At 42.5% G+C, this 27,093-nt stretch overlaps 1 protein-coding gene across 1 annotated transcript; it reads right to left on the bottom strand.

Moving 5' to 3' along the window:
• Positions 1-261: 261 nt before the first annotated feature.
• On the bottom strand, positions 262-27,093 carry HARS1 (histidyl-tRNA synthetase 1). Its single transcript, XM_075209903.1, has 13 exons — positions 26,961-27,093; positions 24,670-24,759; positions 22,757-22,876; positions 21,568-21,663; positions 17,565-17,690; positions 15,859-15,966; positions 14,079-14,177; positions 13,508-13,601; positions 6,858-6,985; positions 6,151-6,408; positions 2,932-3,048; positions 1,651-1,797; positions 262-502 (listed from the first exon to the last, which is right to left on the bottom strand). Exons 1-13 carry the CDS (start codon positions 27,069-27,071, stop codon positions 443-445), a joined length of 1,554 nt encoding a protein of 517 aa, XP_075066004.1. The 5' UTR covers positions 27,072-27,093; the 3' UTR covers positions 262-442.

Consider the following 27,093-nt stretch of genomic DNA (forward strand, 5'->3'; position numbering starts at 1 on the left):
TCGGCGTATCTTAATATATTTGGGGGTAAAAGGTAAAAAAAGTTCCCTGACCCCTGGCTTAGTTGAATGACAGTGAATTATGTTACACTATGGGATGTGTTTGCCTGCTATGATGTCATGTGACTCTCAATCAAAAAGAAGCAGATAACAAAAAGCTGTATGTTAAGGGCTGTGCAGACCCTCTACGTAAACTTATATCCAGCATACAAAATATTAACTTATATTTAAAGGAGATGCAAAAGAACACAAATAAAGCAGTCATTCCATCCAGTAACACATGCTTTATTAAACCTTGAACAACGTTGTCCCTTTTCTGAACAGAGAAGCTGAGAAAATGTACAATATATGCAGGTGTTGATTACAAATAATTGCTGGAAACCACAGGATACCAGAAACAGGTGGACCCGAATATATATATTAACCTAAACCTTGTGGAAAGGTCTTATAACTTGTTTGTTCTCCTATGTATTTCTTCAACCAAATTTTGTCTGGCCACATCAACCTTAAAAAAAAGAAATTATAATCACTTATTTTGCAACGTTATTTCAACCATTAAAAGACTTACATTAACTATACAAGAAACTACAAAACCATATGTATATACATAAACACACAGCTCTTTCCCGGTCACCTCCAGACTTCTCCCCATACCATTGTTGGATAAAAAAAAGATAAACAGGATTTTTTTCTAGTTTCTGATTGTACTACATTGGCTCAAAATGGACTACACACAGATAAAGGTTCACTAAGTACTTTCTAAAACATTCTTTTCTTTTTTTTATAAAAATCTAGGATATTTATCGGTGTGTCTCCAACGCACTCAAAAACTTTTATTTACACAGCAGCTGAAAGATGGCCTAAGCTTACCCATATCTCCATGGCATGGTAAATTGGAAGAGCTCTAGAGGAGAGTGTCATACCTGGGTATTATAATCCTACCCCCTCCCCCTCAACACCAGGAGGGGCTGGGTCATCTTAATATTCACCCTGGCTTCTTCTCCAGCTCCAAGGTGCACATAGGGCTTCCAGCACTAGATTGGGCCATCTTAATATTCACCTTGGCTCCAAGAGGTGTCTAGAGCTTCCAAGAGTAGGGTAGGCCACCTTAAAATTCACCAGGGCTTCTCCAAATTCATGTGGTGTGTAAGGTCCCCGGATTTGGGAGGGGCCATCTTAATATTCAGCCTGGCACTCACCGGCTCAAGGTGATGTGCAGGACTTGCAGGACTAGGCTAGGACCCATTAATTTGTCCCTCCCACACCCTCTACCCCTTGTGGAGAAGAGAATCCAACCCCAAAAGGTATATATTTAATGGTAACCCAACTCTGTGTTGCTATGCTGTTTTCCTGCTGCCCACAAAACAACAAAGTCCTAGTTTTCATTTTTCAGGTAAAACTATACCAGTCCTAGCACTCCCATAGAACATAAACTTGCCCATAAAAGCTTATTGCTCTAAATAGTAGTTTGGCAACAAGGGGAAATTTAGCTTAAAGATGATACCCAAATGCCACTTTTTCTGTTACATTGATGACAATACAGGTTGCAGGGGAATATCACCTCCAGTCATTGTTACTAGTCTACTGTAGCCATAACCATGGGAACAATGGTACAATGTATTTATAATGATGATGGAACATAATTTTACTAACCTCTTCCCTTGTAGAAACAACTCGGAGCTTCACTAATCCATCTTTTAGCTCTTGCTCCCCAATAATGGCCACCAGTGGAATGCCGGTCTCTTCACAGTATTGCAGCTGATTAAGTAACTTTGGATTCTTCTTGTACAACATTTCTGCCTGTTTGGATGAAGACATAATTGACTATTACTATATGCCACCATACTATACAGCTCTGTCAGACAATACATAACCATTAACAGGGTCCAGTGTTAAAGCTATCAAGTGGGTGCCCCCGACGTCCTGAGAGATCCTACCAGTGCCTTCCTCTTTCCTGCACAGTGGACAACAACCTGCCTGTCTGAAAAAAGACTGGGTTGGCAGGAGCAAGGAGAGCCCAGCAATATCTGCTGGTGAGAGGGTGAAGTAGTGGGGGAGGCAGTGGAAGGGGTGTGTAAGGTCCAGCCAGATAGCCCAATGCCAGATCCAAGGTAAGTATCCTTTGAGAACAAATGCTTACTTAGGATATTCCACTAATTACATTTTCAGTTTTGAGTGGAACTACCCTCTAAAAGAGGAGTAAATTAACAAACAAAATCTGCATGAGTGTAACCAGAATAAGGGGAAAAATATACAATAGTATAAATGATTTAGTTGACAAAAAACACATTAACAGAACTTACAAAATCTGAATGTGGGTTATATAATGAGATCATATAATGACAATAAAAAAAAAAACCAAAAAAAAAAACCAGGCTAACATGGTTTCAGTAGCAGTCAAACACAACTGATGTCACTATGGTCCTTTTTGTCTTAATATCAAATTCCCTGAACTTTTAAAGGGTATGCTGCAGATGTTCAGGGACAAGGAATATAGATTTTTGCTTTATGTCTTTATTAATACGCTGCCAATGCAGTATCAGTGCTTAATGAAAACAAGAGGGAGCTATAACAGGTCAGGTCAGTAGACAGGCCTCTGCAGGGAATGATACAATGTATTTCTTTAGCACTACCTGTCTGGCAGTAACTGCTCCCTCCCTAAAACACAGACACTGCAACTAACACTGATGCACAAAATGCACCAACATATGTACAAGCGCTGTGTTAACAATACCACATACACATATACAGTGTAGTGTGCAGGTCAATCTCAAACCACTGTAACATGTGGTTGTTATACACAATTGACACCAGTTGGTATGAGGCCTGTGGAGAACGGGCATAAGTATTCTTTGTGCTGCAGGGTTATTTAACATGTAAAGTTTAGTGGGCATTTAATGATATGCACATAACTAATTAGTTGATATCATGTACCTTGATCCCAGCCTTCCATAGTTCTGCGATAAGTTTCATTCTTTCTTCCAGAAGCTTCTTCTGAGCTGCTGCCACCAGTATTTGGGTCCCTGTGGTCCGAATCTTTTCTTCAGAAGCCTGATGAGGGAGAGAGAATACAAACAAAGTAGAACATGTGCAAAAGCTTCATAACAGCTCTCCAACGCTGCTGTATTAAGACAGCCATGTCACCTGAACCAGGGGGTCCAGGAGCAGCTCTGTGCTGTAAGCTAGCATTACGGGCATTTCCCCTTTTTTCCTCCCCAACTTTCTTGAGCAATGACCCCAAAACAAGTGGCAATGGGCATCATGGTTTCAACTAGTTTTCATACTACCCCCTTCTGGTCCAAAAGGATTGGAATTGAATCATGTAGAACAATGGTTAAATGATTATGGAATCCCACATGGTGCAAACATAAATTAATTTGGTCATTTTGACCAAACGGATTGGCTAAAGCAGCAAATCCAGTTAACATGGTAACAAATTTTGTGTTTCAGCAAATCCTTCAATGTCCAAATAGTGACTCAAACTCAACTTTTAAAGCTACAGCATAATTTTATGCTTTACTGTTTTTTAAAATGACAACAAACATTAGACACTCATTTAATCCAAATTCCAACATACAGATAGTGGACAAACATGGAAACATCTGGGTAGATAAGGAAAATCAAGCAAGGACTTACACACCGTTGTGGCTTGTACGCCAATTAAGAAAATAAAATGCCAGCATGGCCAGAATAATGTATACAAAAGCTGGACTGTCCAGGCTGCCTACATTTATGTCTTGCACATTTAGCATCAAGGGGCGATTTTTGGGGCATGTTTGTCTACCCGGGATATTGCCATGGCACAGGGCAGAATAGATAAGAAGATTCCCGGGTCGGGCGGGTTCATACTGCACCTGCCCGACCCGGGTTTTAGAAAAAAAAAAGAAGTGTAAAAAAATGTTTTAATTAAAAAAAAATACATAACAAGTGTCACTGAATATCGACGTCAGTAACAAGCTGCTGCGGGAGAGAGGAGGCTGCTGGGTCCCGGCGCCCGACGGATTGGGTAAGTTACTGGGTTTTTTTTTATGGCTGGCGCGGGACAGAGTGAGAGGGATCGCGACAGAGAGCAGAGGAAGGGGACAGAGAGCAGAGGAAGGGGACAGAGAGCAGAGGAGGGGGACAGAGAGCAGAGGAGGGGGACAGAGAGCAGAGGAGGGGGACAGAGAGCAGAGGAGGGGGACAGAGAGCAGAGGAGGGGGACAGAGAGCAGAGGAGGGGGACAGAGAGCAGAGGAGGGGGACAGAGAGCAGAGGAGGGGGACAGAGAGCAGAGGAGGGGGACAGAGAGCAGAGGAGGGGGACAGAGAGCAGAGGAGGGGGACAGAGAGCAGAGGAGGGGGACAGAGAGCAGAGGAGGGGGACAGAGAGCAGAGGAGGGGGACAGAGAGCAGAGGAGGGGGACAGAGAGCAGAGGAGGGGGACAGAGAGCAGAGGAGGGGGACAGAGAGCAGAGGAGGGGGACAGAGAGCAGAGGGGGGGGGACAGAAAGCAGAGGGGGGGGGACAGAAAGCAGAGGGGGGGGGGACAGAAAGCAGAGGGGGGGGGGACAGAAAGCAGAGGGGGGGGGGGACAGAAAGCAGAGGGGGGGGGGACAGAAAGCAGAGGGGGGGGGACAGAAAGCAGAGGGGGGGGGACAGAAAGCAGAGGGGGGGGGACAGAGAGCAGAGGGGGGGGGGACAGAGAGCAGAGGGGGGGGGACAGAGAGCAGAGGGGGGGGGGACAGAGAGCAGAGGGGGGGGGGACAGAGAGCAGAGGGGGGGGGACAGAGAGCAGAGGGGGGGGACAGAGAGCAGAGGGGGGGGGGACAGAGAGCAGAGGGGGGGGGGACAGAGAGCAGAGGGGGGGGGGACAGAGAGCAGAGGGGGGGGGGACAGAGGAGGCTGCTGGGTCCCGGCGCCCGACGGATTGGGTAAGTTTCTGTGTTCTTTTTATTTTTTATGTCTGGCCAGCGGCACCCCAATGACAGCGCCGCGGCACCCCTGGGAGCCGCGGCGCACAGTTTGGGAACCGCCGGTTTATACAGTAATTTTAACCCAGATTTCTGCTCGCGGCTCCCGCAAAAATCAGCGTTAAAGGTTACCGAACTAGCGGTACTAATGAGCACTATTACTGTAGTAATTGTTACCGTAGTAACAGTCCAGTTTGTTCACTGCTTTAATTTTAAATAACACACTATATAGCTATAAAATCACAACAATAAGAGAAACAAATAACAGATATGTATGCCCCATCATCACACTGCTGCCCCTTTCATCACACTGCTCCCACTTTCATTACAGCACTGTACCCTTCATCACACTGTTCCCCTCATCATACTGCTCCCACCTTCATCACACGGCGCCATCTTCATCACACTGCCGTTTACTCCCACACTCCAAAAACATACTAATAGGTTAATTGGCTGCTATCAAATTGACCCTTGCCTCTCTCTCTTTGTCAGTGTGTGTGTGTTAGGGAATTTAGGCTCTAAACTCCAATAGGGCAGGGACTGATGTGAGTGAGTCTCTGTACAGCGCTGCGGAGTTAGTGGCGCTATATAAATAGATGATGATGATGGTCCAGGTATAATCCATCAATTTCCATTACAAATTCCTTAAGCACCCATAAATGAGCTCTAAGTGACCCTTGCTGGGGCTTAGCGGCAGAAGTGGATGGACCCAATAATGCCTTTTCTTTAACAATATATAGATGAAGAACAACTATTATTGATGTATATTTGGCTATTACATATTGCAATTAAGGCAAGTCAAATCCAGGAGCTGTATTTCTGCTCTCTCTGGTAATAAGCAGCCCCAATCTGGATTCTTCCCCGTTGCTACTTAATAGCACTGACCTGATATTCAGAAGGAATTACTGGACCCACGAAAATGCACCTCTCAGCATTATGGAATCACAAGAATCTTTTACATTAGATACAAACATTTACTTATTAGTACTTAGTGATCACCTTCATCCTGTTGCTGTGTACACAAACAGTAAGGTTTCATACATTTCAACATAGAGGATATTTAGTACATAATAAACTATAATAAACCCATAGGTCTTTCAATGTTAGGTCTCAAATTTGCTAAAACTACCATGTTATTCTAGCTCATTTTATAAAACGTCAAGTGATTGCATTTGCTAGAATTGGGTAAAGTCTACTACATACCTCTGCTTTTTGTTCCATGATAGAGAATATCCTTTCAATTCCGATGCTGACCCCCACACATGGAACCTTCCTGCCCTTTGGATCAAACATCCCCACCAGTCCATCATAACGTCCCCCTCCGGCTACACTGCCAACACTGACAGATTCCTCTGTACTGTCATTCTGTTGCTCCTTTCCTTGATTCTGAAGCAGAATTGCTTCATAAATGACTCCAGTATAATAGTCCAAGCCACGTGCTAAGCTGAGGTCAAAAGAAATCTGCATGGGGAGGTTATATGAAAACAAAAACAATCATTATCCATATATCAGGTCAATAAAGTATTAGAAAATTATCTGAGGATACCCATCTTTATAATTCGGTGGATTATGGATCTGGGGCTAGATTTACACCACTAGAGCCTATAAGTACACAGCCTTTGGTGTCCTAAGCTCTGCACCATTCTCTAACTTCACCCCTAAGAACACTCCCATTGCGTGACCATCACCAAGCATAATATTACACAAGCCTACACAGTTAGTTCCATCCTCATATGATCCCACTCTCCCAGTTAATACTGCTACATTTTAAGCCATTTCATTTGAATTTTCTCATTATTGCTAACAAAAGGGAAGGACCCCTTGACTGCCCCATGCACAAGCCTACTGTGCCTCATAGCAAATCCAGCCCAAGCCATTTGAAATGGTCACCAATCTACCCATCTACTCACCTTATCTGTCACACCAAATAGTTCCAGGTATTGGAATAGGATCTTCATGTCATTTAACCCATCCAATGCCAGCTTGTTCTGTGAGAGTTTGGGATCCTTCAGTAGTTTCTCAATAAGATTCAACCCTCCTACAATATATGACAGTATTCAGGGTATTGGCAGAAGAGAAAGTTACAGGTGACATTAAGATACAACAAAAAATGATAATCACTCAGTAAAATGACTGGCAAGTAGTATTATAGGTGTAATCGGTGCAATGAGCTGGGTGTTACTCCACAAGTAACCCTTTACCTTTTCCCCTTGCTTATCGGATTTTTTTCTTTTAAATGTATTGTGGCAAAGTGACTGATTTACCATCTGTATGTAGCACTGAGTTCCTCACAGCTAGCAGGCCCCAGAGTGTGGCTGTAATGAAGCCTTGCAAACAGTCCAAGCAGACCACCTTTATCTAGGGGAGGTGTAAATCAGGCTAGAGCTGGGGAGGAACTTATGATTTAAAAAGAGGATTTTTGTACTTATGTTAAATCCGTTTCTCTGATTCCGTCTGGGGGACACTGCTTACCATGGGGACGTTCTAAAGCAGCCCCCTAAGGGTGGGACCGCTCTGAAAGCCCCGCTCGTAGAGCACTACGAGCGAAATTTGCATCCGCGGATGCGAATACATTAAACTGATAGAATTTGGTAAAGGTGTGGACAGAAGACCAGGTGGCTGCCCTGCAAAACTGGTCCGCAGAAGCCCCATTTCTCGCTGCCCACGATGCCCCTACCGATCCGGTGGAATGGGCCGTTAGTCTCTCTGGCACAGGATGGTTAGCCCTTATGTAAGCATGCCTAATGGCTGCCATAATCCCCCTTGTAATGGACGGTTTTGAGGCTGGCCAGCCTCTTTTGTTAGAATCATAAAGAACAAACAAAGAATCTGTACGTCTAACCTGAGAAGTTCTTTTAAAATAAATACGGGGAGCCCTAACCATGTTTAATTTTTTTATAGACTGCTGATCAGAATGAGACCGGAACCACAATTTCCTGGTTCAAATGGAAAGCAGAAACTACTTTTGGAACAGAAGAAGGGAGAGTTCTTAATACCACTCTGTCCTCGTGAAAAAACAGATATGGTTCCCGGCAAGACAGAGCTCCCATTTCCGAAACCCTACGTGCAGATGCAATCGCTAAAAGAAAGACGACCTTCTAGGTGACGACCTTCCAAGTAGTGGCTCAAAAGGAGGCCCTTTAAGCATATCAAGTACCAGGTTAAGATCCCATGGTGCTGTAGGCGGAACGTAGGGAGACTGAATATGTAACACTCCCTTAAGAAAAGTCTTGACGTCTGGCAAGTCTGCTAACTTCAGGTGAAAGAAAACTGAAAGCGATGATACCTGAACTCTTAAGGAACCTAACCGGAGCCCAGCTTCCAGCCCATCATGAAGAAAAGGCAATAAGCGAGGGAGAGGAAAAGAAGACGTGTGACAGGACTTATTTTCGCACCATCTGATATAGGCTCGCCAAATACGATGATAGATGCGAGCCGAAACCGGTTTTCGAGCTCGCAACATAGTGTTCACTACACTGGGGGAGAAACCCCTAGCCTTCCAGAGGCTGGCTTCAACAGCCATGCCGTTAAACTGAGCTGAGGTAAGTTCTGGTGACGAAAGGGACCTTGCAGAAGAAGGTTGTCTCGCGATGGAAGACGATGTCCTTGACCTACCGCCATGGAGATTATGTCCGCGTACCACACTCGACGCGGCCATGCAGGTGCTATCAGAATTACCGGCAGACCGCCCTGCCTCACTCGTCTGAGTACGCGACTCATGGGAATTGGGGGGGGAACAGATACCCCAACCTGAAGTCCCATGACATGGTCATCACATCCACCGCTACGGGGTCCCTTGCCCTTGCGCAAAACCTGAGAACCTTTTTGTTGTGTCTGGAGGCCATGAGATCTATATCCGGAAGACCCCACCTCTGAACTAGAGACTGAAATACTTCCGGATGGAGGGACCACTCCCCCGGTATCACCGCATTGCGACTGAGGTAATCGGCCTACCAATTCTTTATTCCTGGAATGAACACCGCCGAGATTGCTGGAACATACTGTTCTGCCCAAAGAAAAATCTGAGCTGCAACTTGCATCGCAGCTACACTCCTGGTTCCTCTCTGTCTGTTGACATATGCCACAGCTGTGGCATTGTCGGACTGAACTCTGACTGGGTGGCCCTGAAGGATAGTCTGGGCCCCCCGAAGAGTTGAAAGAATTTCCTTCAACTCCAACGTGTTGATTGATAAGGCTGATTCCTGAACTGACCAAAGTCCCTGGAGCCGTAGGTGCAGGACTACCGCCCCCCAATCTCTCAGGCTGGCATCTGTTTTGGCTATGATCTATGACCTTGGAGCAAAAGACCTGCCCACCGACATGTGATCCTGATTCAGCCACCACTGAAGCGATTCTCTCGCCCGCGGAGACAGCGAGATCCTCTGGAGATCCAAACGTAGGTGGGATCCTGACCATTTTGTCAACAGACCCCACTGGAAGCATCGAGAATGAGCCCGACCGAAGGGGTTCGTCTCGAAGGAGGCCACCATCTTTCCAAGCAGCCGCATGCACAAATGAATTGAGGGACTGGGCGAGGACAAGACCTGAGATGTTATACTCCGAAATTGAACTGATCTTCTCCACAGGCAAGAACACCTTCTGCTGACTGGTGTCCATGATGAGCCCTAGGAAGACCATGCGTTGGCACGGAACCATCTGGGATTTCTTTAAGTTTATTAGCCACCTATGGCTCTCGAGAACAGCTATGGTGAGGGATAAGTGCTGACGTAAGCAAATCTCTGAGGAGGATTTGATGAGCAGATCGTCCAAATAAGGCACGACCTGAACTCCCTTTAAGTGAAGACACGCTGCCATCACCAACATGAACTTCGTGAAGACCCATGGAGCTGTTGGGAGGCCGAAGGGAAGAGCCCAAAACTGATAGTGGGAGGCCCCCACTGTGAACCTTAGGAGAGACTGATGATCGCTCCAAATGGAAACGTGGAGGTATGCGTCCTTTATGTCTATGGAAGCCATAAACTGATCTTTCTCTAAGCCGTTTATTACCGACCTCAGGGACTCCATTCGAAATTTGTCCACTCGTAAGTGCACATTGAGGTTCTTTAGGTTTAAAATGGGTCGAAAGGAAACGTCTGGTTTCTTGACCAGAAAAAGATTTGAATAAAATCCCCTCCCTTTCTGGTTGTCTGGGACCCTGCAAATAACTCTTTGCGAAAGAAGAGGCCTGTATTGTCTGTCTTCTTTGTGGATCTTGGGGTAGCAGGGTCACAAAGAAACAATGTGGTACCTGACCCAGCAGGTCTATCATGTACCCCCTTGATATAATGCCCCGAATCCAAGGGTCTTGGGATGACGCTACCCACTGTTCCTGAAAAAAAGACAGACGTCCCCCCACTGGCGCCCCCACTAGGAGAATAGGGTGGCAGTCAGGACGCATGCTTCTCCTGAGTCTTGGAGGCCTGGTGCCTAGCTGCAAACGAGGACCTGCCTCTGACAGAGGAGCCTCGAGCATTCGGTTGTCTACCTCTAAATGACTGTCCCCTAGGCAAGGAGGTCCCCCGAAAGGGCTGACGAAAGCAGCTAAACCGTGGAGCCCGCTCCCTACCTGAGAGTACCGGCAAAGAAGTGCTTTTGCCCGCCGTTGCCTGTGAAATCATAGTATGTAATTCCGGGTCGAACAAATCTGCCGCTGAAAAGGGAATGGTTTCAATGGATTTTTTTAGATTCTGAATCCCCCTCCCAGGATTTCAGCCATAACGTTCTTTTTGCTGAAATTGACGCAGCTTGAATAGAGGAGGACACAGACGCTGTGCTCTGAGCCACCTCATAAAAGGTACCCCAATGCCTCTTTTAGATGTAAGGCTTGGGGAAGTAATTCTGATAGCTGTAAGGCCTCTGCCAGTTGTTCTGCCCATGCTTCCATGGCTTTAGCAACCCAAGCTGAAGCAGATGTGGGTCTAAAGGAAGAACCCGCTGCTACAAATATAGATTTTAGCTGAGATTCCACTCTGCGGTCAGTGGCATCTTGTAGAGTTGCTGAGCCGGGGACTGGTAGGAGAGTGTATCGGGCCAGACGGGCTACTGGAGTATATACTTTAGGGATTCCCTCCCAGCGAGCCTTGTCCTCCTCCTGCAATGGATACAGGGAAGAGAACCTCCTTGGAACAGAGAACTTTTTATCAGGCTGTTTCCAGGCTCCCTCTGCAATATCTCTGAGTTCTACAGAAGGGGGAAACCGGATAACCTTCCTTTTGGCCTTCTTAAAAAGACTTCTGTCTCTAGGAGTAGGATCCTCCATTTCTGGGAGGTTCAACGCCTGTCTCACTGCTAAAACCAAATCATCAACAAACTGATATCTAGTGTTTTCTTCCTGTTCCACAGGTTGAACCTGGTCAGGATCAAAATTTATTTCCCCTTCCTCTTCTGAAAATCCCTCCGAATCTGAAAGGACCATAAGAGGATTAGCGGATCTAAGCCACTTTCTTTTAGCCGGGGGCAAATCTGGGGATTCAAGTAACTGGTTAAGTCTGTCCAAACCCTTTTTAAATGCTGAGGACCATGCAGGTTCTGTGGGAACAGGGGGCTGGTCTGTAAGCAAAGAGGAAGGTCCTGCTATAGCCGTTCCAGAACAAACTGTGGCAGCAGGGGGCCCCAAGGGTGTAACAGCATTATTAGACACAGAGGCTGCTACACTTGTCAATAACTGAGTAGATTGAGAGATCATCTGTGCTAAAGAGGAAACCGACTGTGTCAGGGAAGCCACCCAGGCCGGTTCCTCCGTCAGTGGGGCTGGAATGAGCTGGGTTTGCGCTGAGAGGACCCCTCCTTCGCAGTCAGAGCGCCAATGGGTCCTTCTGCCCACATGGTAATTTAACCTTACATCTAGAACATGTAAAATATTTAGCCATAGGGCCTTTTCCTTTATCTGACATTTTAGAAGGAAAAGCACACCAAACACACTAGATAAAGAGATATTGAGAGAGACAGAGCTAGAAACAAGTAACCAACTAATCTGTAATAAAAGTTGTACTTGTACGTGTGTAACAGACAGTGTGATGTTTGTGCAAATAAGAGAACACAATATAACCCTTACTAACCTCCCTCTTTAAACCACAAATTACAGTTTGTAATGGTTAAAGAAAAGTTTTGGTACTTAGCCAAAAGGGCCACACAGGGGAGAAGTCCAACAGCAGTGTCCTGGTGCCTGCTCCCTCCAAGATAAGTTCCTTCCCGGGCTTCTCTGACGCCAGAAGACCGGACTGTACCACTTGTGCTGAAGAGCAGGGGAGCTCTCTGTACTAGTTCCCCCTCTTCCAGCATTTTGTCTCTATCTTTTTTTTTTTTTTTTAAACAAAGAACTTATCTGCTTGGCAGAGTTATGGAGACCCTTTAAAAAGGAGGTCTCCTGCAGCGTTAAATACCCCGATGCCCCCTCCTTTTTTTCCTGAGGGGGGATCTTGGTATGGCCCCCGATCTCTCCTCTCCTCCTTTTTCTGATCCTCCGCGGACCGATGACGTCAGCATGTCCGCCGGCAATGTATTCCGATAACTGGCGGTCTTTGCCTGCAGTGGCAGCGCCGGTTATCGGGGGAGCCTCCGAGAGTGACAGTGGTCCGGGAGACCGCTTGTCACTCTGTAATCTGACCGCTAATGCTCTGCCATTGAGAGCAGTCTGCTCCCTCTGACAGAGCCCGGTCATTGCTGCATAGTTTCTGGGAGTGTGCTCTCTATAATAGAACACACTCCCAGCTCTGCTTTAAAACCTAACTATTGTATACAAATAAAAGTAGAAATTAAAGTTAATAAAAATAAATAAAATAAATAACTAGCTGTAACTAAAAATCTGCCCAACTCCTGGGGCACCTAAAAAAACACTGAAGAGCCAGGGGGATTGTAGAGGGGAGGGGTCTGTCAGCAGTGCTAAAGTTAACTAGCTAGGTGTCAACTCCCGTGCTCCCCTCCACAACCCATGGTAAGCAGTGTCCCCCAGACTGGATGAAAGAGAAAGACAGATGCTTCCTGTAGGAGGTGTTATCGATGCTGAAAAAGCTGGTCATTCTAATAGTGAGCGGAACTACAGTATGTTAGATTATTGCTAGAGATCACCAAGGAGAAAGTGTCTGTTTTTGTGTACGTTGTCTGTTTTTTTTTATCTGTCAGGGTAGCAGATGATATATCAGAATTACATGTGAGCGTAATCTTGAAGGTGTCCGTGTCAAAGGACAAATTAAGGCCAACTAACCTAAATCTACACAACCTTTCCCACAGGTCAAGTTATTTAACCAGTTTTCTGATGGAAGAAGGCGGCTTGCACTGTAATGGCGTAAAGTATTGCACCCAAATTATCACTAATGAACATTGCATTCAGAAATCTTTAAATAAATAGAAAATGAGAAGTAATTTATCTGTGCAGTCATATAAAAAGTTTAAAACATATATAAAAAAAATAGTTTTGTTTTTTTTAGTAAATTCAAGGGAACCCAAACAAATTTTTAAAGCTCAATTTCACTTACATTTTTTGAACCTTTAAACATTGACAAATTCTGCCGGTCCAAGGCAGGAATTTGTTTTTTTTAAAGCAGAGTCAACAACTACTCACCGTTGTTTTGAACATATTCCCCAATATAGTCAGCAGCCTCAGGGGCAAGACCCTTCTCCCCCACCATTTCATTCTTCACCTCTTCCCATGGAGTCTGGAAGACAAGAAGTTGAATAATGTGTAATATTTTACTCATCCTTGGTGTGAGATTCTGGAGGGCACATATTTTGCTTTAAGGATTCTCCCTCCAGGACATTACTGTACAGTAGTTCTAGTCCCCCATTTTAATAATTTATTGCCTAACAAGGGAAGATCTAGTCACAATTTAAAATATTTATGCACTTGAACATAAGGTACCTGACCAACACTCCCCAAATAGGCCACTCCCAGATTCACACTCTTATGGACAAGAACACACCCTTTGGCCACAATAAATCATGCTCTAGATTGGCCTTGAGTTCCAACTCCATTATGTATATCTAGACATTAAGCATTATGGTTATATGCATTCATCTCACATTATACGCCATATTTTGCATTAGAGAAATTAGCCTTGATAAAGCATACTATACGTCTCCAATACACTTGACATGCTTCTTGAGGGATATGGACATTTTATATCTATTTTTACCTTATCTAATTTGTCCACCGAAGAGCAGATTGTACGGAATTTACTGTCGGGTACACCACAAACTGCAAACATGCCGTCCAAGATCCTCCTGTCATTCACCTGCATATAAACTATACATCATTACTACACAGAGCAAATTGAACAGTGGAAAGCAATATTATATCTACCATGTAGACTTCAGGTACACAGAAATATTTTATATGAACATTCTTGTGCCTAAGCTTTTGTAACTTATGGACTTTTATATAAAAAAAGTGCCAGTGTGTGAAACCTCTTTTGCCCTGGATAGAACATCTGTGACTATGAACACATAACAGTTCCACTCCATTAGTGAACAGGTCTCCATACATCCCATCATTGCAGTGAAAGAAACTGGGCCAAAATAAAATGACAGATTTAGTCCATGGAAGCCCTATGGAGGGATGATATTAGAGTTCTCTAAAATATAATTTCTAGTAAATTATTTTATACTATGAGTCAGGGCTCATAGTATAAGACTCCATAGACTGATGTTTGACATTTTTCATAACATTCGGCCCATGAACATGTAGTGATAACATGAACGCAGCCCTCGTTGTGGAAATACTTGGACTGCACTGTAATAATCTAACATAAATGTTACTTACAGAATTAGGTCATTGTTGTGGTTAAGTTGGTTTTTTTTTTGCTTAGAGATTTTATATATCATCATCATCATTTATTTATATAGCGCCACTGATTCCACAGCGCTGTACAGAGAACTCATTCACATCAGTCCCTGCCCCATTGGGGCTTACAGTCTAAATTCCCTAACATACACACACACACACACACACAGACACACACACAGAGACACAGAGAGAGACTAGGGTTAATTTTTGATAGCAGCCAATTAACCTACTGGTATGTTTTTGGAGTGTGGGAGGAAACCGGAGCACCCGGAGGAAACCCACGCAAACACGGGGAGAACATACAAACTCTACACAGATAAGGCCATGGTTGGGAATTGAACTCATGACCCCAGCGCTGTGAGGCAGAAGTGCTAACCACTTCGCCACCGTGCTTATGCTTACAGTCAGTTTATTCGCTCAGTGATAATACACCTTTGACTTTACAAGAGCCTCAATAATTTGTTAATCCCATCTCGCTAGTCTTCTGCTTTTGGTTCTGTCTTTTACTGAACCCGGTGCCGTGTGGATACTTTATCTGCCCTGCTTATCTATATACTACACATTTGTATTATGTGGCAATTAAAAAAGAAACTTGAAATTCAGTTTTGTCTCTGTCCACTGAAAAGGTTATAGAACTAGGCACCATTCATGTATAAAGTTCTACTAAAACAGATCATGTGTCTCTTCATCTAACCAGAACAATTCCAGCCTGAACGCATTCATTTGGGTCTTCGTGTTTGGAAAAAATGTATATTGCGAAAATGCCTCGTGGCTACGGAAAACAGAATAAACCTCTAATAATTGCAGCTGGCAGCTTATCACAGCAATAGAGCCCCATAGGATACCACAGTAGCAGTGCAGATCTCACCTTTATGTTGGCCTGTCACATTCAGTAATAAAAACAGTGACGAGGTAATCAACATCTTATTGTCTTCCAGCAAATATTGAACAACAATATTTTACAGCTGATAAATGACATAATACATAATGTTACAATGACATACTAGCAGGGGACAGTAGAGCCGCTTTTGATGAACAGCCCTGTGCTGCGTTCAATGGTAAGTGAAGACAGAATGAGGAAAGCCCAGAGTTACATACATCATGTGGTGTACTTCATATGGTGACCCTACCTTAATGAGGAATTCTCCCAGCTCCAGCTCACTGAGGATCTCATGAACAATCTTCAGGCACTCAGCGTCAGGAATCATGGGGTCATACTGTCCAGCAATGTCAAAGTCCTGCAGCGAGAACAAGATATAACTTTATTGTAAGCAGCCTTGGAAGGTATGTAACAGTGATTTGCTTTGATGCACCCACTGGTGATCTGCAGCCTATGGAGGATATTCACGTAATCTGGTGCAACATAACAAAAAGCTGCTGCAACCCATAACAACCAGATTGTGACATAGGTATGACCACAGCCTATCACATGAAAGAAAAGCTTTGACTTGTTTGATTGGTTGTTAACACACTTTTTCCACTACCCTCTGTGTACCAGTTTCATAACTGTAAGCATATGTGCTACAAGAGGAAGCAAAACTCAAAGCACTGCATGTAGAGAACGGACCTCACATCAGGCATTTGGAGTAAGCACATACATACATACCATCTGCAAACTGTGCAGATAAAATACATATGCCTTTCAGTAGGGAAAAATGATTTTTGTAAGCAAGCCATTATGTCATATGCATTTTGATCATCATGTTTTACAGGAGAAAACAATCACTTCTTTGCTTTATCTTTATAGAGGATTATAAAATGTTACATAAAGTGGACCTATTGCCAGGAACTAAGACATATGCTGCAAAGCGCTTACATCTTCAGTTATTTATCTACATGCCAACTCCATCTCTTCTGTCACCAGCATTGCAGGGAAATTATGAGGGAGAAGGCCTATGAAGCAGGCATTCTAGAAGCATAAAGGAAGCACACCCTCTCCACCTTCCACTATACCAGTGTAGAAGTCCATGAACAGATAAAGGATCTCTAAATTTTACACTAGCTTAAAACCACCCCTATCATAAAGTACGTACCCCTACCCCTCTCCTCCCATTAGACAGGGATCACTATTAATATAACAAAATAAACTATAAAAGACCAGCTTTGGCCTATCAGCCACGCATGAATGCTTGGCCGGCTAACATAAAACTCCTACCCTACTCCTAACGCTTTATATTTTGTAAATCTAGAAGGGGGTGGCAGGAAGCGGGGCAGCAACACTGCATGACTTCATTGACGGGGTTCAAGCAGCATAAAGTGACAGCCATGCAGAATACTGTCTCCCGGTCACGTGGGTTAAGTGTTACCTTAGCAGGTCTAATCACAGATGTTCTACATAAAGGGAGGAGAGTGGTAAGTACAGTACTCAGTCTACAGAACACAAGCACAGGCCAAAAGTGGTGTTAGCAGGTGAAGTTAAAAGAGTGTGATATATATTGCTATTAACACAAATCTATGCAACAGGATACACCAGAGGCTAGATTTACTAAGCTGCGGGTTTGAAAAAGTGGGGATGTTGCTTATAGCAACCAATCAGATTCTAGCTGTCATTTTGTAGAAGGTACCAAATAAATGATAGACTAGAATCTGATTGGTTGCTATAGGCAACATCCCCACTTTTTCAAACCCGCAGCTTAGTAAATCTAACCCCTGGTGTTAAGGATGGCATGATAAAGAGCGAGTACTGTACTTTATAGAGGGGTGAGACAAAAGTATTATGTTTAGTGGTTCTTTAAACACTATAGTTTATGCCTTTGTAGTTTTATGATGCAAAGAAAGAATTAACATAGCTGAAAATGTATAGAAAAAAAGCTATGATAATGTATCTCACACTTACACACTGGTAGAACTCTCGGTAGCGCCCTTTGGTCATAGCTGGATTATCCCTTCTGTAGACTTTAGCGATGTGGTAGCGCTTAATATTGGTAATTTTATTCATTGCTAAATAACGGGCAAATGGAACCTGGCAGCACAGTTAAGGGTTACATCCAGCATTATTCATGAAATAAAACATTTTATATAATAGATTTAAAACCCATGTATCAATCAAGCTGGCTATTTTTCCCACAAATGTTTTTGTCAAGTTATTTAACTAATTTTGTTATGTGTCTGCCTCCAATTACTTGCTTTAAATCCTAATTCTAGTGACAACCAATCAGAAAACAGATAAAGTTGCCTTGGTTACTGTAGTTTTCTAACACTTTGCTGATTATGTAATGTTTTAAACAGAAACCAAACCCAATGTGGGACATTAATACATGTCAAAGTCTGTATTATGGAAATAATAGTATACTAAAATACCTACAAACATTATCAAATGCTAAAGTGAGTTAAATTATACTATGAACCAGTTTTGCAATGTCACACCCCATTCCGTGAAAGTCAAAATCTATTCCACATGTTCCAGCTGACTAAGATCAGCTCTTTTCAATACTCCAATTTGTTTAATGCTATCTCTGAATAGTGTGCACTTCTGTGGATTCTTCTGCACAAATTCATTTTTTTTCTTCTCTGTGATATTGGCTTTCAGTTCTTCTGTGTAGAAGCAAATAAAGCGTATCAATGCCCAACCATCATCAAGTTGTATCCCATTGGTGATTATCCCACTGAACACCCAACATCTATTGAATACATTCCTCCTAATATAATTATTCTGGCAAAACGTAAGGCACACTATGGGGGGTATTCATTTGTCCTCAAGGTTTTTTTTTTTCCCCCTGCAGCGTTAAAAAATAAATAAAAATCACCCGCTTTTAACTGCTATAGCGACCGTTTTTAGCCAACACAGCATGAAAACTCGTGCAATTCAATTGAAAAAGAGCCCCCACGCGGTAATCATTGTGTTTGCGAGTTTTTAGGGGAGTGAAGGGGTTTAACGCAGTCATGTATAACACAAAAAAAGGATTTGCATACATTTTCTATCATTTTGTAGAAGGTACTAAATAAATGAAAGCTAGAATCTGATTGGTTGCTATAGGCAACATCCCCACTTTTGCAAACCCGCAGCTTAGTAAATCTAACCCTAGGTGTTACTATGTAGTTTTTGGCTATTACAGCCCTTTAAAGTGCACAAGTAGCACCAATGAATGTCTCAGACAATATGTCCAGTGATGTCACCGCTTCCAAGGGAATCCCTAAGCCACAGTCTTATGTTTGTTCAAAAAATGGCTGCCTTGTCTGTGCTTAGGAAATGTGAACACTTAAAAGTTGCTTTCTGAAAGACTTTTCTGATTTGTCTGCATAGCATTATGTACTTGATGTCAATATGATTTGCCATATGGAGGCTAACTCACAAGATTAAATGCAAGATACTATACTGACCTCTTTAGAGATGACAAACAGTTTCTGTGCAGTCCAGGCCCACACACAGTGGGTCATAAAGGGCTACCATGCTTTACCACATTAGTCAGGTGGTTTGGTCTCCCTAAATTTTGTGAAATGTGCTTCAGGACCCATTTTAGCTTCTCAGCCCTGTTTGTAATCCAATAATTGCAAACTGCTCTCACAGCCCACTCTGAGCTTTCTATGCTCTACTGTAGACGGATGCCGACTGACAGACATGGTTGTGAGCTGTGCAGTGAATGATGGGTGACATCAGCAGGCTAAACTAATATTTTAGGCCTTTTAAACGAATGTGGGTGGTACACCTATATATACTTTATTGTGCTTACAGCACTTTATATTACATCCCATGTACCATTTAGTAATTGCAGCTAGGGATGTCTTGTTCCAAAATGTTTAGAAAATTAAGATAATTGTAGCAACTGTTTATCATGTTTCTAAACCCTGCTCTGCTGGATTATTTAAACCTGTACAGAAGAGATACCGTCCCCAACATAGGGACATCTGGGGAACTGAGGATGAGTGGAAGTGCAAGCTGTAATGTACCGAGGCAACAACAAGGACACCTGGATCTGTCCCGGCCCAGGGGCTCATGTAGAGAGCGAAAGTTACTGCGTAAAACTGGTAGTAGATGTATAAAAAAAGCATAACATGGGGCAGCACGGTGGCTAAGTGGTTAGCACTTCTGCCTCACACCACTGGGGTCACGAGTTCAATTCCCAACCATGGCCTTATCTATGTGGAGTTTGTATGTTCTCCCCGTGTTTGCGTGGGTTTCCTCCGGGTGCTCCGGTTTCCTCCCACACTCCAAAAACATACTAGTAGGTTAATTGGCTGCTATCAAAATTGACCCTAGTCTCTCTAAGTGTGTGTGTGTGTGTGTGTGTGTGTGTGTGTGTGTGTTAGGGAATTTAGACTGTAAGCCCCAATGGGGCAGGGACTGATGTGAATGAGTTCTCTGTACAGCACTGCGGAATCAGTGGCGCTATATAAATGTTGATGATGATGACCATGACATGGCAGTAAAATGTGAACAAAGCATCCCATTGCCTTGAGGAATAAAAAAAAAATTATATATATATATATATATATATATATATATATATATATATATATATATATATATATACACACATACATACATACACACACACACACACACAAGTTAACCCGTGCATGATACTCATGCATTCTAGTCAAATCAAGCTACTTAAGGTGTTAAAAAGGTTCTTGTCATGCATTTGGGCCTAGCCCAGGCCTCCTCAGGGGAAGAGCTTTACTTCCCGACGCAAGCGCCCTTTTTTAACGTGGTTTTGTCCACTTCACCACCTCATCCTTCATCTTCATCAAGCTACTTAAGGTGTTAAAAACTCCCCACCGTCACCCCCGGCAACCACCAACCACTCCCAACTGTCACTTCTCCTTCAAGAAATATATAGGTCAGTGTATAACTCTGCCCAGCAGGTGGCGCTGCAGCTTGGTTTTTTTTATCCCACACACGCCACTAGGCATTTATATAGTAGATTCTACTATATAAAAGCCTAGTGGCGCGTGTCTGTTTGTAGAAAAGAAAAAAAACAAGCTGCAGCGCCACCTGCTGGGCAAAGTTATACACTGACCTACTAAATTCTTAGTATACCAAATTTCAGCCCTTTCTGAGTTTTTTTTTCCACACACTAAGATGTTTTGAATTTGTTAATTTAATTTGTTAATTGTTCAAAGTGTTTATAAACATTTAAAAAAAATATATATATATTTCTTGAAGGAGAAGTGACAGTTGGGAGTGGCTGGTGGTTGCCGGGGGTGACAGTTGGGAGTGGTTGGTGGTTGCCGGTGTTGACAGAGCAAGAGGAGTGTGATACTCAGGACCGCTGAGAGAGATCCCTGTGTCTGGATAGATGTGGCGATAAAGATGAAGGAGAAAAATGATGAGGTGGTGACATGTGGACAAAACCACGTTAAAAAAGGGCGCTTACATCGGGAAGTAACGCTCTTCCCCTGAGGAGGCCTGGGCTATGGCCCAAATGCATGACAAGAACCTTTTTAACACCTTAAGTAGCTTGATTTGACTAGAATGCATGAGTATCATGCACGGGTTAACTTGTGTGTGTATATGTGTATATATATATATATATATATATATATATATATATAGCTATTGGCAGGCAAGGACTTTAGCTAGATAGACAAAAAGCTGCAAATTTTCATGTGTGTTATGGATGGTTTATTAATGTAATATGTGATAGCACATTATAGTTCACTGCAATATCAAGGTTTAGCACATAACCGTGGTCCAGGGGAGTCATAAATATGGAACACAAGACCCTCTGTAGAGCCGTAACCAGCATTGTGGTGTGAATATATGGGATCGGTTTAAATTAAAGAAGAAAAAAAAAAGCAAATAAATGTATTTGTGTGTTTATCAAGGCGCTATATCCCAGCTCAGCAAGCAATAAGTCTTTCTGACCACTTTCAGCTACTGCCTTTGTAAAGGATACTGTGAGATCATAACGTAGAGACAGCAATTCCCCGCCCTGATCTTTCAGGTCATAAATAAGTTTGGAGTCTTCCCCGTATTTTCCGGTTAGTGTTTCCTAAAAAATGAAAATGACAAATGTAACATAACATGCAATACATTATTGTCAAAGTATGAACAACCTACATACTTTATGTTAAGCAAATATAGATAAGATCAACTCTTCAAAACAGGGAAACGTTCTAATATTTAGTATTAGAATTTACTTGTGCATTTTTAAACATTAGAAATGCTCTTATCAAAAACAGTATGCGGCAGGGGCGCATGCAGGGGGGGGGCTTCTGGTTCTCCAGAAACCCCTCTCCTCCGCGAACGAACACTACTGTACAGCAGCCGCGGCGCTGTCAAAGAAGCGTTCTCGGCAGTGCTGTATTGTATGAAGTACAATACATCACTGCCGCGGACGCTTCTTTGACAGTGCCGCAGCTGCTGTACAATTCAGAACCGCCGAAATGGAGCTGCTGCGCATGTGTGCCCGCATGCGCAGCAGCTCTCTCTATTTTTCTTTTTTTTTGAAGGGTGGGAAACCCCACCGTAAAAATTTTGCGTTTGCCCCTGTGCGGTTCCCATTTTTGGTGAGCAAACGCTTAGAAAATGTTACTTTTATTAGTTCTCACTCCAGTAGCAACTAGTGAGATATATTTTTCCCATCTGTACTAGCTGTTGCAGGATGGTCTTCCTATGGGGCTCTAGTGACATTACACTTGCCAATAAAGGGCTCATGTGCTCATTTATAAACATAGTGCTATGTGTACAAATGTGATGTAACCAATATCATTCAATCAGACACAGGATAAATACGCTGCTTTGTCCAGCTACTATTAAGAATTATTACTGGTCGAATACTGTCTGGTAATTGAACACAAACATGCCCAAGTCACAAAGTGAATCCCAACATATTCCAGAAGATCAGTGCAAAAATGAGTAAACTAGAATATATAAAATGCCTAGTATAAGTGTTTTCTGATGACTTTGAGAAAATTGCATGCATACGATTTATTGGACTCTATAACACCCCATTCCTCGCAGAACACTCCCATAATGCGTGCAAATATTTACTTCAACTCACAATCCTAATATTCACAAACTAAACTTGCTATATATGTCTGCACGCTGATCTTATGATGCCAGCATGTAAGATAACAGCTCACCTTCAGCTCAAACACAGGAGTGTCAATGGTCTCAGCACCGTGACGTTTGAAACAGTTGATAATTGTGTCAAAAACCTTCTCCCGTATGGCCATTTGTTTGGGATTATAATCCCTTGTACCCTATAAACCGGAGGAAAAGTTGTTAGGAAACAGTAAAATAACTATTAATTTGGCTATCAGATATATTCTTTACAATACCCTGAATTTTAGACTGCAATATTTAATATACTACTTCACAAATATAAGCTACTTAACACAGGTCTTTTTTCCTTGCACACAAGCTGGGTAGGCTGTTCATACAGCATTATTGGGTAAAAGTCAGCTTACATCTTATGACCACAAACATTGAGGATGGAGGCTGGAAAAATGTATCCAAAAGAAAGAAAAGAAGAGCAATTATAAGTATATCGAATAATGCTGGTAATGGTGTCAGCTAGAGACCAAAATATATATTAATAGATACAAATGTCTGATGATCCTTGATAAAGTCTTCAGCGGACGAAACACTTTGGAGTTTAATCACTGCACATTTTTTGACCCAGGAAGGACACCATACTCAACATAGTGCATTCCATGTGCAGCTCATAGAAGCCGCAAACGGACAGAGACTACAAGGAAGCAGTAACCGGAAGCCACAGTTTTGGATGGAGATTGCCCAGGAAACCCAGCTAACCATAAAGACTAGGGTAAGATTAGTTAGATAGGTCTTGAGGGTAAGCAATGTGATATAATGAATAATAAATGGTGATGAATGTGATAGGACTGTGGCACCCGTTAATTCCGTACCAGCTCTGCTGCTATATACTCTGAATGAAGACTATAACCGTTATTTGTACTACTTGTCATTGTGTATGTTATCTGCAAGACGGTAAATCACACTACCCAAATCATCACACATTTGTATCCATTCATATATATTTTGCGCTTTAGCTAACACCATTGTTATCATTATTTGATATATTTATAATTGCACTCCTTTTCTTTTGTTTTTCATACTAGGATATTATATAGGAGCAGCATTATTATATACAGAATAAAGTGAGAGTTCACCTGTCAATAAATATTTATGGAAAAATTAATCCAAAAGTTAGGAGGAAGCAATTTTGTAATTAAAATTTTGTGAACCACGCTGAAATAATTAGTTAACAGTAGCCTATATCATAGCTTACAATTGCCAATAAAACTATATGGTAAACAGAACAAAATGCATTACATGCCTTCCAGTAACCCCATAAAACAAACATCAGTGTGTGCTCCAGGAAAAAACAAAAAACAAAACCACTCACCGGAAAAAGCAGTATACCGGACTGTGCCCAACCACGAAAAAAAACCCATTACACCAAGGGTTAAAATTATCAAGCTGCATGTTTGAAAAAGTGGAGATGTTGCCAAGAGTAACCAATCAGATTCGTTATCATTTATTTAGTACATTCTACGTTCCTGCTTAAGACCAGTGCACCTATGGAGAATTATTAGAATGGGATCCTGATATTTGTAGCTCAGACAATGGAGCGGAATGCACACAACTCTCACAATGACAGTGGTCAGAGCAACTCCGGCTCCTATAAGAGGAACCGGCTGTTATGTCAATGAGGAGCGTTGTAAGGGCTACATGCCAGGGATCAATCCTAATGGTCCCAGCACAATTCCTCCATTACTGTTTTTACTAGAAAGGCAGAGCAAAGTATTTAGCAAAATTGTCTTTCCTCCCACAATCTATGTTTCCACCAACGGTCACAGAGATCACCATGTCTGTCCCCAGCAAGGAAAGGCTGAGATGATAGTTTATGCCTCTTACTTGGCGTTCCAAAATATGTTTTAGTTTTCTTGGATTTGGTTTCACTATAATTAAACATGCGGAATACGGATCCATTGAAAGCCCAATTATCTCTGCAAACTTGTGGATACTTTACCTTGGGGGTCTTAAGAACAAATTTGTGTTTCCCATCATCTGGCCCCAATCGCGCCTTCAGTTCTAGCAGCTTAGCAACTTCTTCTGCAATCTAATAATGAAGGAAAAGAAACATTATTAGCCCACAATATTGAGAAACATAAAAGCCCTTACCGGACAGTAAAGAAAAGACAATATATAGAGATGAAAAGACAAAAATCAGTCCATTCAAAACCTTGCACATGACACAACCTGTAATATGAGAATATTAAAGTGGTATTTTGTCTTAAGCAAAGTAACGACTTCAAAAGAAAACTATTTGTACATTCTGAAAAAAACAGCCAGCTCTTAAAGCATGACATACTAACTAATTTCTCATTGTAAGGCCACATAAGGATTTATTAGTGGCATCCCTTTGAATCCACACCTAAAATTAGTGCAATATATATATAAAAGGTTCTTCTGATAAGAGTTGTTAACATTTCTATTTCAATGAACCGTTTATGAAAAGCTAATGACTACCTTTCTTCAATGAAAGCACTGTCCTGTACACTAATAGACACTCTCCTTAGCCCAGCTGGATGATGAAACAGGCACTATGGATTACAGCATTTATGTCTAAGGCTGTGAGGAGCAAGTACCATAGATACCGTAGTGCACTGCACACATCCTCTGCCTTAAAGCACCCACTATATAAATAACTGAAATCGATACCAGTCTACAATAAATTGCGCCAGTAATCTCTGTAGTAGAGAGCTCTTTAAAAAAAAAAAAAAAAAACTCCTGCATGCAGAAATGAAACAGTGGACTCCCTTGGACATTAAACTAAATGCATTTTAAGAGAACAACAAATAAATATTACTGTGACTGCAACATTTTGGGTAGCGACAGTTAGTATCTGTAAAATCATATTTCATGGTAACATTTAAGGACAAACGATATTAACTGAAGGCTGGCAGTAGTCACCAGTTTATCCCATACAATAAACTACAATTCTACTATGCTTGACATGCTACAGCAATTCAGCAAAAAATGACCACAAAGATATGATAACAGGGGTGTGTGACTAACTTCTATGCTGCCTGAAACTACAACTGAAATGGCACCTTCACATCCCTTATATAAACTGCCATAAACATTTGTGTGTGATTTTGAGAGTTTTCTGAAGTATATATATTGCCATTTTTAAGCATCATTAGATCTATCAAGCAAGTTGAATACCAATAATTTAGGCATCAAGAACATTTTGCATTAATCAAACTTGATGGCTGATGCTGCCTCATTATAGGTACAACCCAGTTAATAAAAAAAGGACAGGTTTCTCAGAACCTACAATAATACCAATTAGATGTATGAGCACATGTTATAAGACATTCTAAATCTGCATTTCCCCTTAGATGCTTGTGATGGTTCTAATGCAAAGGTGCTAAAGCAGTAGTTCCCAAACTATGTACCTAGGCTCCCTGGGGTGCCTCAGCGATCTCACAAGGGTGCCTTGGCCAGGGATAGTGGTAAGCAAAGCGGGGGAGTACTTGGTAATTATTTTGGCTTGGTGTTTACCTGGCAGGTAGGAGTGTGTGAGTGAGTGAGAGAGAGACCTGGCTACACATAGCCATCAGTTTGATACTTCCTTCTTTATATGGTTTTATGTCCTGACAGTTTTATTTGGTCTATTAAAATATAACCTAAATAGTAGCCAGTAATGATCTTGGGAACTGTAGCTCAGCAACTACTCAGGGACAACACTACTAAAAGAATTAACAACACAGAAGTCCACTGAAGACTAATACATAGTTGCCAATATTTTAAAACAGTTTTGAAGGACACACTTTCCTGGTCTCAACAGACATTGAAGCACTACAATATCCATCATAACATGCTTACTGAATGTGATAATAACGCACTTTTGTATTTTATATACTGCTACAATGAGAGCAAATGGCAAGTATCAAAGTGTATTGTGCCTAGTAATGAAAAACTGTTACATTTCCCGTAACAAGTCTTTAAAACCTGGGACTGTCCATTAGGGACATTTGGTAACAATACTAATATGACCACATGATGACGGGATACAATGAATGATGTTTAATACGGCCACTTACTACCCCCTACTTCTTTCTATCCCTAACATGAACAGCTACATTTCTGACGTGAACACTGACAGCACATCTTCCCCCAGGACAAGGCCCACCAATCCCCGGCGTGTAGCACACCTTACACCGCTCCTTACTCGCCCCTCTACCGGCCACCAGTCCTACCCCAGACCCCTGTGTTCAATGCGGCCTGTAATGATAAGCGGTGTCCCGCGTTTACCTGCTCCGAGCCGGCTTTATTCTGTTTCAGGCTTCTCACTTTCTCTCCCTGCAGTGCTACTGCCTGCTCCAGCTCTGCTCTGTCCGCCATGGTGACAAGGGAAGCCGGCATGAAGGACTGCGCATGCGCAGCA

The sequence above is a fragment of the Mixophyes fleayi genome, chromosome 4 (assembly GCF_038048845.1).
Source record: "Mixophyes fleayi isolate aMixFle1 chromosome 4, aMixFle1.hap1, whole genome shotgun sequence".
Lineage (NCBI taxonomy): Eukaryota > Metazoa > Chordata > Amphibia > Anura > Limnodynastidae > Mixophyes > Mixophyes fleayi.

Excerpts from the sequence above, each read along its gene's own strand:
- HARS1 (XM_075209903.1), bottom strand. The coding sequence starts at position 27,071 with ATGCCGGCTTCCCTTGTCACCATGGCGGACAGAGCAGAGCTGGAGCAG. Across the intron at positions 22,877-24,669 it reads TTGTTCTTAAGACCCCCAAG|GGTACAAGGGATTATAATCC; the intron begins GTAAAGTATCCA and ends TCCGGTTTATAG. Across the intron at positions 17,691-21,567 it reads CTCTACGTTATGATCTCACA|GTTCCATTTGCCCGTTATTT; the intron begins GTATCCTTTACA and ends CTGTGCTGCCAG.